At 46.9% G+C, this 14512-nt stretch overlaps 1 protein-coding gene across 9 annotated transcripts in view; it reads left to right on the forward strand.

Moving 5' to 3' along the window:
- MARCHF2 (membrane associated ring-CH-type finger 2) overlaps positions 1-14512 on the forward strand; it is a 93782-nt gene that overhangs the window by 36254 nt on the left and 43016 nt on the right. For 6 of the 9 annotated variants that reach the window (XR_006287422.1, XM_037885460.2, XM_043535750.1 and 3 more), the window contains one exon: positions 12280-12475. Coding sequence is in view for 8 of the 9 variants with exons in the window: in XM_037885460.2 (XP_037741388.1) it covers positions 12280-12475 (196 nt within the window). In the remaining variant the exon portion in view is untranslated. Of the gene's footprint in view, positions 1-11667; positions 11721-12279; positions 12476-14512 lie in introns of all 9 variants that reach the window. The other 3 variants (XM_043535753.1, XM_043535752.1, XM_037885465.2) reach the window with 1 other exon arrangement.

Below are 14512 nucleotides of genomic sequence, written 5' to 3' on the forward strand. Positions count from 1 at the left end.
CACCGGACCGGGGGATGAGGTGGATGAGGCTTTCTTCCGGCAACTCACGGAAGCTACTAGATCGCATGCCCTGATTCTCATGGGTGACTTTAATTTTCCTGATATCTGCTGGGAGAGCAATACAGCGGTGCATAGACAATCCAGGAAGTTTTTGGAAAGCGTAGGGGACAATTTCCTGGCGCAAGTGCTAGGGGAGCCAACTAGGGGGGGCGCTTTTCTTGACCTGCTGCTCACAAACCGGGTAGAATTAGTGGGGGAAGCAAAAGTGGATGGGAATCTGGGAGGCCGTGACCATGAGTTGGTTGAGTTCAGGATCCTGACGCAGGGAAGAAAGGTAAGCAGCAGGATACGGACCCTGGACTTCAGGAAAGCAGACTTCGACTCCCTCAGGGAACAGATGGCCAGGATCCCCTGGGGGACTAACATGAAGGGGAAGGGAGTCCAGGAGAGCTGGCTGTATTTCCAGGAATCTCTGTTGAGGTTACAGGGACAAACCATCCCAATGAGTCGAAAGAATAGTAAATATGGCAGGCGACCAGCTTGGCTTAATGGTGAAATCCTAGCGGATCTTAAACATAAAAAAGAAGCTTACAAGAAGTGGAAGGTTGGACATATGACCAGGGAAGAGTATAAAAATATTGCTCGGGCATGTAGGAAAGATATCAGGAGGGCCAAATCGCACCTGGAGTTGCAGCTAGCAAGAGATGTCAAGAGTAACAAGAAGGGTTTCTTCAGGTATGTTGGCAACAAGAAGAAAGCCAAGGAAAGTGTGGGCCCCTTACTGAATGAGGGAGGCAACCTAGTGACAGAGGATGTGGAAAAAGCTAATGTACTCAATGCTTTTTTTGCCTCTGTTTTCACTAACAAGGTCAGCTCCCAGACTGCTGCGCTGGGCATCACAAAATGGGGAAGAGATGGCCAGCCCTCTGTGGAGATAGAGGTGGTTAGGGACTATTTAGAAAAGCTGGACTTGCACAAGTCCATGGGGCCGGACGAGTTGCATCCGAGAGTGCTGAAGGAATTGGCGGATGTGATTGCAGAGCCCTTGGCCATTATCTTTGAAAACTCGTGGCGAACGGGGGAAGTCCCGGATGACTGGAAAAAGGCTAATGTAGTGCCAATCTTTAAAAAAGGGAAGAAGGAGGATCCTGGGAACTACAGGCCAGTCAGCCTCACCTCAGTCCCTGGAAAAATCATGGAGCAGGTCCTCAAAGAATCAATCCTGAAGCACTTACATGAGAGGAAAGTGATCAGGAACAGTCAGCATGGATTCACCAAGGGAAGGTCATGCCTGACTAATCTAATCGCCTTTTATGATGAGATTACTGGTTCTGTGGATGAAGGGAAAGCAGTGGATGTATTGTTTCTTAACTTTAGCAAAGCTTTTGACACGGTCTCCCACAGTATTCTTGTCAGCAAGTTAAGGAAGTATGGGCTGGATGAATGCACTATAAGGTGGGTAGAAAGCTGGCTAGATTGTCGGGCTCAACGGGTAGTGATCAATGGCTCCATGTCTAGTTGGCAGCCGGTGTCAAGTGGAGTGCCCCAGGGGTCAGTCCTGGGGCCGGTTTTGTTCAATATCTTCATAAATGATCTGGAGGATGGTGTGGATTGCACTCTCAGCAAATTTGCGGATGATACTAAACTGGGAGGAGTGGTAGATACGCTGGAGGGGAGGGATAGGATACAGAGGGACCTAGACAAATTGGAGGTTTGGGCCAAAAGAAATCTGATGAGGTTCAATAAGGATAAGTGCAGGGTCCTACACTTAGGATGGAAGAATCCAATGCACCGCTACAGACTAGGGACCGAATGGCTAGGCAGCAGTTCTGCGGAAAAGGACCTAGGGGTGACAGTGGACGAGAAGCTGGATATGAGTCAGCAGTGTGCCCTTGTTGCCAAGAAGGCCAATGGCATTTTGGGATGTATAAGTAGGGGCATAGCGAGCAGATCGAGGGACGTGATCGTTCCCCTCTATTCGACACTGGTGAGGCCTCATCTGGAGTACTGTGTCCAGTTTTGGGCCCCACACTACAAGAAGGATGTGGATAAATTGGAGAGAGTCCAGCGAAGGGCAACAAAAATGATTAGGGGTCTAGAGCACATGACTTATGAGGAGAGGCTGAGGGAGCTGGGATTGTTTAGTCTGCAGAAGAGAAGAATGAGGGGGGATTTGATAGCTGCTTTCAACTACCTGAAAGGGGGTTCCAAAGAGGATGGCTCTAGACTGTTCTCAATGGTAGCAGATGACAGAACGAGGAGTAATGGTCTCAAGTTGCAATGGGGGAGGTTTAGATTGGATATTAGGAAAAACTTTTTCACTAAGAGGGTGGTGAAACACTGGAATGCGTTACCTAGGGAGGTGGTAGAATCTCCTTCCTTAGAGGTTTTTAAGGTCAGGCTTGACAAAGCCCTGGCTGGGATGATTTAACTGGGAATTGGTCCTGCTTCGAGCAGGGGGTTGGACTAGATGACCTTCTGGGGTCCCTTCCAACCCTGATATTCTATGATTCTATGACATGCAAGTCACAGGAGGCTACATATACCTGTGAGGCTACCAAAAGAAATAGGAGGCCAGGTGCTAGGTTTTGGAACAGCCAAAATGCCCCAAACGGGGGAATCATGGCACATCCGCAGGGCTGCAACATGGGGGCTGCCAGGGGGACATATATGCATCCCTTCACAAAGGTCAGTCTGTCTTGGGTCTCATGCACTTCCTGGTCGATGGCTTCTTGATTGTCGAGGGAAGTCCCCTTGGCAGAGGCTGAGCAGATTAGGACAAACTGGTCCGGGAGCATTGACACAGTGAGGAAATTATTGGACTTTAGGATGTAGGAGATCTCTTGGTTGGGTTTCTTCTGGTCAGCATAATACTCCACATTTCGGGTCAGGGCATCTGCTTTGCCATTCCTACCACTTGCATGATAGGAGATTGTAAAATTAAAATGGGAGAAGAACAGGACCCATCGGAGCTGTCTATGATTGAGGGCTTTGACTTTCTATAAATATTCCAAATGCTTATAGTCTGTGTATACTTGGACTGGCTGTTGGGCCCCTTTAAGGTAGTGTTGCCACTCCTTGAAGGCTGGCTTGATAGCCATGAGTTCATTTCATAATTCTGCTTGGCAGGAGTGAGCTTTCTAGACTAAACGGCATGCGGATGCATCACTTGCTGGCACCCATGCCTCTGGGAGAACACTGCTACAGTTGCTACGTTAGAGGATTCAGAGTAACAGCCGTGTTAGTCTGTATTCGCAAAAAGAAAAGGAGTACTTGTGGCACCTTAGAGACTAACTAATTTAGCTCATGCTCAAATAAATTGGTTAGTCTCTAAGGTGCCACAAGTACTCCTTTTCTTTTTACGTTAGAGGAGTCTCCTTCCACAATGAAGGCTCATGTAGTATCAGGGTGGGCTAGTAAATGCAAGTTTTATGTAGTAAAGCGGTCAGAGGGGCAATCTGCTCGAAGGCACATTGGGCCTCCAGAGTCCAACTGAACTGGATGTTCTTATGGCGTAAAGCGGTCAGAGGGGCAATCTGCTCTGAGAATTTCAAGATGAAACAGCGGTAGAAATTCATGAAGTCCAGGAAACGCTGAGCTTTGTGGATGTTCCAAGGTACTGCCCAATTTCAGACCCCTTTACCTTTTTTGGATCCATTTTAATTCCTTCCAGGGACAGGATGAATCCCAAGAAGTCAGTAGAAACACAGTTGAAGGCACATTTTTCCAACTTGGCATACAATCAATCCATGTTGGCAAAGCCTCTCCAAGACAGTGTGAACATGAGTTGTATGTTGTTTGGAGCGGTCTGAAAAAATAAGTATATCATCAAGGTACATTACTACGTATTGATCTAGGATGTCCCAGAATACATCATTCATGAAGTATAGTATTGGAATGTAGTGGGGGCATTTGTCAGCCCAAATGGCATCACCAAATATTCAAAATGGCCATAGCGGATCCAAAAGATAGTAATCTCCATGCCTAATGCACGCAAGGATATATGCGCCCCAAAGGTCTAGTTTTGTGAATATTCGAGCAGCCCCTACTTTGTCCAACAGCTCTGGGATTAGGGGCAGCAGGTACCGATTTCTCACTGTTATCTGGTTCAAGGCCTGGTAGTCTACACAGAAATGGAGGCTTCATGAAGAGAAAAGGTACCCCAGCAGATGAGGTGGATTTACAGATGAAACCCGTGGCCAATTTCTCCTGAAGGTATGCATATAAGGTAGCTAGCTCAGGTTCAGACATGTCATAAAGCTGGCTGAATGGGACTGTTGCTCCAGGCTGTAAGTTTATAGGACAATTGTAGTCCCAATGGGGAGGTAGGGAGTCCGCATACATCAGCAAAATCACTGTATTTGGTGGGGAGTTAATTGAGGATTCCACCTCCCATATCTGTTAGGCCAATAACTACTTCCCCTGGGGCCTGGGTGTCTTCTGGGTGTTTGCCATCTATCAGATCCCAGCAGTGCTGTTGACAGAACTTTGAGGAAAAGGAGACTCATGACTCCTGCAAGTGAATGAGGGGATTGTGACGGGTTAGCCAGGAGATACCCAGAATCAGGGGGAAATGTGGGGGAAATGTGGGAAGCGTATTATGTTAAATTGCAGCATCTCTTGCTGCCTCCAGATTGTGACCTCCAGGGGGATGGTTTTAGTGACTACAGGCCCTGAGGATATTGGGGAACCATCAATGGTTTCTATTAGGTCCTGGACAGACTTGAACTATAAGGGTCTGGTCTGTTGTCTCATCCATAAAGTTTTCTGCAGTGCCTGAATTGATGAGGGCCTTATGCACAGGGAATTGCCAAGGCTGGCGCAAGATTCTTAGCCTATCAGGCCCTTGGAGTTGTGGCCCCACCTGGTGGGATTCAGTTCATGATCCTGTCAGAACTCAGCCTTGGGATTGGGGTTATATCTTGCCTATGTGCCCAGCTCAGTCCAGGACTGGGTTGGCTTGTTCTCCAGACCCTTTTATGTCAGCTTTCGGGCCAGGCAGGTGGAGACGAAGTGGCCTGGCTGGCTATAATAGAAGCACAGATTAAGGAGTTGGCCATTGGGTGGAGGCCAGGATGTGGTAGCTGTCTGGGGACTCCCAAGCCTGGAGGTTTCTTCAGAGTTAAGTTGCCAGCGGGCAGAATCCATCTGCATCTGCTTGGCATGCTAAATAATGTGGTGGTTGTGGCAGGCGCATGCATGGGAAGTGGAAACTCTCACTTCTTTTCTCTCTACCAGGCTCAACAGAGAGTGATTGATGGCTCCATGTCTAATTGGCAGCTGGTATCAAGCGGAGTGCCCCAACCATCGGTCCTGGGGCCAGTTTTGTTCAGTATCTTCATTAATGATCTGGAGGGTGGCGTGGATTGCACCCTCAGCAAGTTTGTAGATGACACTAAACTGGGAGGAGAGGTAGATACGCTGCAGGGTAGGGATAGGATACAGAGGGACCTAGACAACTTAGAGGATTGGGCCAAAAGAAATCTGATGAGGTTCAGCAATGACAAGTGCAGAGTCCTGCACTTAGGGTGGAAGAATCCCATGCACTGCTACGGACTAGGGACCGAATGGCTAGGCAGCAGTTCTGCAGAAAAGAAACTAGGGGTTACAGTAAATGAGAAGCTGGATATGAGTCAACAGTGTGCCCTTGTTGCCAAAAAAGCTAATGGCATTTTGGGCTGTATAAGTAGGAGCATTGCCAGCAGATCAAGAGATGTGATCATTCCCCTTTATTAGGCATTGGTAAGGCCTCATCTGGAGTACTGAGTCCAGTTTTGGGCCCCACACTACAAGAAGGATGTGAAAAAATTGGAAAACGTCCAGCGGAGGGCAACAAAAATTATTAGGGGACTGGAACGCATGACTTATGAGAAGAGGCTGAGGGAACTGGGATTATTTAGTCTGCAGAAGAGAAAGCTGCTTTCAACTACCTGAAAGGGGGTTCCAAAGAGGATGGATCTAGACTGTTCTCAGTGGAAGCAAATGATAGAAAAAGGGGTGATGGTTTCAAGTTGCAGTGGGGGAGGCCTAGGTTGAATATTAAAAAAACTTTTTCACTAAGAGGCTGGTGAAGCACTGGAATGTGTTACCTAGGGAGGTGGTGGAATCTCTTTCCTTATAGGTTTTTAAGGTCAGGCTTGACAAAGCCCTGGCTGGGATGATTTAACTGGGGATTGGTCTTGCTTTGAGCAGGGGGTTGGACTAGATGAGCTCCCGAGGTCCCTTCCAACCCTGTTATTCTATGATTCTTCTCACGCCTTTCCCACAACTGGTTGTCAAGTTGTATAGTCAGCTCTATAAAGGTGTCCAGGCCCGCTGGGGTTTCCACTGGGGCCAGAGCATCCTTGAGCTCCTCACTCAGACCCCATTGGAAGTGGAATAGGTGGGCCATCTCATTCCACTCTGTGTCCGGTGCCAGTCGGCAAAAGTGGGCTGCATATGCGGCCGAAGTACCCTGCCTCTGCTGGGCAGCCTCAGCCATTAGAGCATGGTGGGGGTCAACAGTGCCTGTAGGAAGGTGTCTGAACTGGTTAGTACTGGATGAATGCCCTCTAATAGTGGGGAGTCCAGTCTAGTGCCTCCCCTGTTAGCAGGCTGACTACCAGGCCTACCTTGGCCTGGTTGGAGGAGTACATTTGCGGCTAACGTCAGAACTGGAGGCGACGCTGATTTATAAACCCTCGGAACTTTCCATGGTGCCTATTGAAATGTTCTGGCAATGGAGTCACAGGCCCTTGTGCGAGGGGTGCCACAGCAAGTGGGACCCAGAGCACTGTTCCCTTTAAGCTGTGCGCGTGCACATGGATCCTAAACCCCACGCACACAGCGAAACACCGTGTGCACAAAAATTTGCACAGAACACAAATTGCATAGAAGAAATTTTTTGCGCACACGGCCTGTCAAAAATTAGAGGGAACATTGACCCAGAAGTCAGTGTTCTTGGCATGGAGTTGAAGAGCCTGTTGGTGTAGTGCCTGATTCTCCTCAGTAAACTGAGAAAGATGGGCCTGTGTTGCCTGGTAGTCTGCCTGGAGGTGGGGTACCCACTCAGTTCTCTAGTTCCCTTTGTGAAGAAAGAGTGAGCCTTGCTGATTCCATTCTGCTGAGCCTCCCTAAGAAGCAGTATGAGCAAGCTGTTATGGACTGGGATTCAGGCAGTGTGCCTAGTAGAGCAGGAGTCAGATCCAATGGATGGAGCAGACATACAGGGTGGGGCAGGAAGCTAAGCAGCACCAGAGTCAACTGCAAGTTACTAGAGCCAGGAGTCAAGCCAGAATCAGAACCAGGAATCGAAGCTGAAGGTCAGAGCAGAGGTCAGATGCTAAGTGCCAGAGCCAAGGGTCAAACAGGATGGGAGTCAGGGTCAGAAGTTGGAGGCCAGGCTGGAGCCAGGACTGGATTGGAGTTGAGACATAAGGGCAGGAGGAGAGGCAAGGATCAAGCACAAAGCAGGAGCACAGTGGGAACAGGAGTGAAGGTGGGGGTAAGACAGGAGCCAGGAGCAGAGCAGGAACAGGGTTGGATGCAGGAAGCAGGCACAAGCAGGGTCCAATACAGCCACAACAGGAAACCACCTTGTTGCTGGGACAAACTTCGTGTTCCTCCTTCTGGTTTAAATAGCGTAGCTGGACCAATTGGTGGAGCTAGTCAATCCTCCAATCAGAGGTCTCGTGGCTAGTGCCTTGGCTGGGGCTATAGCCCTAGCTTCTGAGCCCATCCAGTTTCAGTAGCCATTGGGTGGAGGCCAGGATGTGGCAGCTGTCTGGGGACTCCCAATCCTGGATTCAAGACTTGGGACATTCCACTGGGTGGGAAACAGCTCATGCCTTTAAATTAGGTGGGGGAATGAGGATCAGTTAAGCAAACTCTGTCTGGAATTCCAGAGCATAAAAATGCAGTCGTATCTGTAAATTGTGCTGCTTTTAGGGCTCCTGGTATGAGGGTGTCTATATGGCTGTAATGGAATCCTACTCAGCCATTGCTATTTCAAATCTCTGCATTTTCACAACTATTTAAGGTGTTGGTGAAGTCAAACAGAGCCATGTGGCTGAATCTGATTGTGAACATGGCCAAACCAAGAGCTAAGTAACTGCAGAACAAAGTGAAATACAGTAGAACCTCAGAGATACCAACATCAGAGTTACAGACCGACAGGTCAAGTGGACACCATGGGGAACGGGAAGTAAGCTATCAGGCAGCAACGGAGACCAAACCCCTCCCCCTCCCCAAACCCCACAAATAAACCAGCAAATACAGTACTATACCATGCCTGTATTGCATCTTAAAGGTAGGCACATCTGAACTGCCTGTCCCCGTCCCCACTCCCTACTAACCATGGGTTGGGGCAGCCACTTACAGGGAGGAGGTGGTGAATGCTGTTTTCCCCTTTCCCTCCCCCCTGGCTGGAGGGGAACAAGCTTGCAAGCTCAGAGTCCGGGAAAGAGATTTTCTGAGCTGCTACTGAAATGTGTCATGGAGTGGAAGCTGCTGGAGCCAGAACTCATGCCTGCATGCTGCACTCTGGAGGAGCAGCTCTGTTTTAAAGGACCACAGCCTGCACTGCTTGCCCACTGACACTGCAGTCTCCCAGAGTGCCTCTCTCATTAACTTTGCAGCCAGGGGGCTAGAACCAGTCCTCACCCCCACTCACCAGGCAGCCACTGCAGAACTCTGAGCCCTTGCTCTGAGCAGTCCACCCTGAGGAGCGTCCCATAAAAGCTTGTTCAGAGTTATGAACAACCTCCGTTCCCGAGGTATCCGTAACTCTGAGGTTCTACTGTACTGAGTGCTGCTGCTGCTGCTGCATTTATTTGGCTCAGATAAGTATGTGAAATGGAAGAGCTGTTGAAAGCAAAATAGGAAGAGATGGAAGGAACCACACTACTGATAATGTAAACTCTGTCCTGCCACAGTAACTGACCTCAAGATCTCATGAAACCAAACAATGCCAGGAACAGCGTGACTGATCTTAAAACCGTGAGAGAGAGAGACGGAGCTAGGTCAGGGTTGCAATCTCTCCACAAAATGGAGTCACATTTGAAATATTTCCTTTGTAGTGCCAGCAAAATTTTGTCTTTTTATTTTGAAAGCATTTCAGATGTTATCCACTGGATTGCTTATTGGTAGCCAAGGTTATATTAGGACACTGGAAATCTGAGATTTCTCAAACAGGAAGAGAGTAGATAAAATATCTCACAGATGCAGTTCTTAGCAAATAACACAAAAGCATGAGAGTATTTGAGATTTGGGGTGGTTGTTTTGTTTGTTTTGTTTTGTTTTTTGTTTTTATTATAAACTACCTCAGTTGTTAATGCTGCTTATACATTATCTGAGCCATATTTATATAGCACCATAACTGGATTTGGTGCTTGACTGAAATAAGACGCTGCCCCATGCCCTGAAGAATTGCACTCTGGATCAAAAGAAAGAGGCAGAAGTAGGGAGAGCCAAGATACTTTTATGTTTTGCATGAGGCTTCTAAGCTATAGTGTTTTGTTTTTTTTCATCGTAGTCCTGGCTAGGGCAAGCAGAGAGGAGTAGGAGGCCCAGGAATGGAGTCAAGCAGTGTCAAGTGGGATTTGAAAGCAAGCGAGGGTTTGTGGCACGCTGGCAGAGGGTTCCAGGAGCCGGAGTCAGAAGGAGGTGGGAGTAGATGGAGCAAGGAGAATGGGCAGAATACAATGGAGGATGTGTATATTATGGAATATTCAGTGCCCTGGCGAGCTCTGAACTTGACATGGAAGGTGACAGGTTGGTGAAGTGATGCCAAGGTGTGGCAACGTGGTCAGAGTAGCAGGAAAGCGCTTTGACCACGTCACCCCACCCTGATATCACTTCATCAGTCCCCTGCCACTTTCCACATTGAGTTCAGAACTCCCCGGAGCATTGCACATGACTGTTGCTTGTCGTGAAGGCTGGATAGTTATTGAGGCCCGAGAGGAGCAGTTGATGGAAGTCCCAGTGAGTGAACTGTGGCATGAGCCAGGTTTAGCAGTATGGGGGAAGGAAGACGTCCTTCAGTGCTAGCACAGACTGGGTAGGACAGAGCTGCACCTCCTTAGTTCTACCTACTGGCAGCAGTGGGAGAGGGGTGCTGACTCTCCCCAATCCCTGCAAGTGTCAACCAAAGGCCCTGACCTACCCTCTCTCTAGCAGAGAAGCTGGGTGCAGGTGACACCTGCTGCTTCCTGCTCTCCCCACTCCCTGTCCTCACATACCTCCCAAATGCTGACTCCAACAGGAGGTGAGAGGAGGTCATTAAACCCAAACTTAGCCTTGGAACAAGCAGACAAAGAAAGTTATTAGCCAGGCACAAGGCCTTCTATGTACAGACTATGTTGGAGCACTGCCAAGAAATCATGCAGCAGCAGAGGGCTAAGAGCCTTCACAGCAGAACAACAGGCTAAAACGTGGCTTACGACCCTCCCACCCCCATACCCCCCATAAAGGAGTTATTAATTTGGGCCATTTATATGAAATTTACTAAGCACCCAGCTGGAATTGGGAACAGTTTTGTGGGATTGTGTCTCAGATTACCTCCCCTTCTTTCCAAGAAGAGCATTTTCCTGAATGGGACTTTCGTGGCATGTTGCCCCGCCTTCTGCTCCTTGGCACTTCCTCCAACATGACCTTTCTGTTGCAGTTTCACTGCGGTGTTTTCCTGATGCTGTGGAGAGGCGCCTGGGGGGATTCCAAGACGACTTTTTCTGTTTCTAGCATCCTGTGATCTCTAAAACGCTTCTTATATTTACATTAAATTTAAACCCTCGGCAATGTAACAATTAACAATGAAATGTAAGACCAGATCCACGAGAAAGAGCAATGTAGCCAGGAAGTCAACATGACCAGGCCAGACTCCTTGAAGACAGATTATTTGCATTCATTTCACTTCCATGCAATTTAATTTTATGTGTTGCATTGATTCATCACTGAAAATGCAAATTCCACCTAAACCAATATGAATCTATGAGGCAGAAATTCTCCCTCATTTTGCCAGAGTTCTCTGTAGATTTTGTTGTTTCAACCCATTCCTTTGTGCTTCTCTGTCCCTTTCTTTCTGTAATTGTAAATGCTCTTATGAGCTACTTGGACAATGCTCCTGTGGTGAGCAGCTTTGGACTGTGCTAACAGTGCACAATAACAGAATTCAAGAAAGACCCAGGGAAAGGTACCCTCAGGACTATATGGACAAACTGAACTATTTTCATTTCGATCAACAACCCAGGACCATTGCTTGGAAAACTTAAAAGGTCCTGAAAGTATTTGCACTAGTCTTCCAAAGCTTTTCTAGTCCTGGCAGGTCAGAAGATACTTGACCTTTAAAATCAAATCTCTCTGATTACTGTGTTGGCTTCCTCCTAACTTGATTCCAATATGTCTGTCTTTGGTGATATTTCAAACCACAAGGGGAATGATTAATGCATTGTATTATTACTAAAGTGCAGTCTGTGTGCTAGGCCTGGCCTCTGTAGATATGTAGGAAGAAATAGCCCCTAACCCTGCAGAGCTGATACTGTATATGGACAGTGTACAAATGGATGGTGGAGTTGGTTGCAGTGTGGTGGACAGAGAAGCTTAGTATGCCACTAATTTTGCTGGGTGGTCTTTTATTTATTAGCACATGGTATGCCTTTTGAGAGCATGGCTCCTGATCTGTTTTTATTTCAGATGCAACCTTGGTCTTTAGTTCTTGCTGGTTTTGAGACAGCAGCTGCCAAAATGTGAGTAGGTGGGAGGGGGAAAGCAAGTGATAGTCTCAATTATCTGATTTTTCACATTGTGATTTCATGACTTGGATATTCATGATTGCTGTGTATGCTGTAGAGCTGAGACCCTAAGCTCTTTAGGGAGATATTTCTGTTTACAGCATATGCTTGAAAATGAAGACTCTGAATCGGTCCATAGCATCTTAATCTGGTGCTTTTCAGAAGCCTCCCCAGCAGTACAGGTAGCCATTGTGGACCCTGGTCCACTGTAATTTTTGCTCCCTTATTACGTACTAACATAGGCTAAGATGTAACTTTTAGTAATGCTCTTGCAGTTACTGACATGGTCCACATGCTGTCATTTACTGTGTGTCTTTTTGAAGCTATTTCTGCTGCTGCCACAGCAGTTTGCTTTGAAGATTCCCCCAATCTCCAGCACAATGCAGCACCTTGTCTAGCATTATAGCATGCCCTTGCAGGGAATGGCGGGATGTCTCAATGTTCCCTGGGCATGGCTGTGCCATTCTGCCCAGTCTGACAGCAATTTCATCCCATTATTTGCCTCTTTCTTTAGTGATGGTCCCATCTGTCGAATCTGCCATGAAGGTGGAAATGGGGAGGGGCTGCTTTCTCCCTGCGACTGCACAGGAACACTGGGGACCGTGCACAAGAGCTGCCTGGAAAAATGGCTCTCCTCCTCCAACACTAGTTACTGTGAGCTCTGCCATACTGAGTTTGTCGTAGAGAGAAGACCAAGGCCCCTCACAGAGGTACCACTTTCCTCCTGCTTGGCTTTTCATATGTTATTTTCTTTACCTTTGAAGGAAAATGACTGATTTAACAGTATTTAATTCAGTACTCTGGGTACCGTCAGGTCCCTTGGGCCCTAGATTCAGCCTGTCTGTTAAGCTGTGGGGAGGGATAGCTCAGTGGTTTGAGCTTTGGCCTGCTAAACCCAGGGTTGTGAGTTCAATCCTTGAGGGGGCCATTTAGGGATATGGGGCAAAAATTGGGGATTGGTCCTGCTTTTGAGCAGGGGGTTGGACTAGATGACCTCCTGAGGTCCCTTCCAACCCTAAGATTCTATGATTCTGTGTATTTAGCAAAACATGAATCATCTCCTTCCTTCAGTGTTTTTTAAAAATCGAACCTGCATAGTTTATTTTTAAAAGTTGCATAACTTAGTGTAGGCCCTACATATAGATGAAACAGTCTCCCAGTCACATGGTGGATCATTCTCAACCAGAGGTTTGTTTTGGACATAGACAATTTGATCATGTCCTTTTAATGCACTATAACCAGCATTGATTAAAAAAAATTACTGAGAAATAGTAATTTTTCCTCAATTTTAATAAAACTAATATAATGTGAGGGGAATATATGACACATTATAAAAATGGCCTGACATAGTAACTTGAGCTGTAAGAAATCTGTGGAAGAGCAGAGTTCATGCCTTTAGTCTGACTGGGAGTTGGCTGAGAGACAGGTGTATGCCCTAGAGGAGGGTTGGAGAATGGGGGTGAGGTTAGGATACTTGTTGTTTAGCCTCCTTATAGGCAGACACAATTGGGTGAATGAGGAGGCCAGAGAACTATAAATTTGCCTTTATGATTGAGACTGCAAACAAAAACACTGTGGAAATGCAGAATTGTTGTTTTCATTTGCCCTGTTGTCCATACATAGGTAGAATTCTGTCTTCTTCTATGTGGTGTCCCCTTTATTAACTTAATATTCATGTTAATGGCTTTGAGAAGTCATTTTTCGTTCCCTATCCTCCTCAATATTTTGGCATCTAATATCTCAATGTTGCATTAACGTAGTTCTCTTGCATTTAATTTCCTTGGTGTATCTTGTCCATAAATATGATGCATGGTACACTTTTGATGTTGTATGTCATGGACCAGTCCTTAGTGAGTGACCCTGACATACATGAAAGCACTTGGTTTGTAGGTCAGAAAGTTCAGTTCCTTCCCCTCTTTAGATAGGTTTGCTCTGGCTGGTTGTAGTGTCACATCTCCTGCTCATTGTAGGGGTCATTCCGTACAGGAGAGGAAGATATCTTAGACCAATTGATCTTTCAGACTTATCAAATTACTGTGCAGCTACTATACTATACCTGCTGAAGAGCTTGGGACTGACTCCTGCTCAGGGTGAGCATATCTAAAACATCACTGAGCTTGCAGATGTGTTTCCTCTGGGATGAATAAATAAATTGTGAGTTACAGTGCAAGGGGGCAGCAGCTGAGTTCAGAAAACATGATTTTACTAAATAGGCCTGATAAGGTTTCAAAGCTAAATAGATTTGAAACTTGTTAGAATCATAGGGGTGGAAGAGACCACAAGGGTCATCTCGTCTACCCCCCTGTCAAGATGCAGGATTTGTTGTGTCTAAACCATCCCAGACAGATGGCTATCCAGCCTCCTTTTGAAAACCTCCAGCAAAACACCTTCCACAATGTCCCTAGGCAGTCTGTTTCATTGTCCTAACAGTTAGGAAGTTTTTCCTGAGATTTAATCTAAATCTGCTATGCTGAAGTTTGAATCCAGTGCCTCTTGTCCTGCCCTCTGTGACAAGAGAGAACAACTTTGCTCCATCTTTTTTATGGCAGCCTTTCAAGTTTTTGAAGAAGGGAGATTGTCCCCCCTCAATCTCTTCTTTTCCAAACTAAACATATCCACGTCCTTCAGCCTTTGCTCATATGGCTTGCATTCCATCCCTTTGATCATCTTTGTTGCTCACCTCTGGATCCTTTCCAATTTCTCCACATGCTTTCTACACATTGGGGGATGCAATGATGCACATACTC

The sequence above is a fragment of the Chelonia mydas genome, chromosome 25 (assembly GCF_015237465.2).
Source record: "Chelonia mydas isolate rCheMyd1 chromosome 25, rCheMyd1.pri.v2, whole genome shotgun sequence".
Taxonomy (NCBI): Eukaryota; Metazoa; Chordata; order Testudines; family Cheloniidae; genus Chelonia; species Chelonia mydas.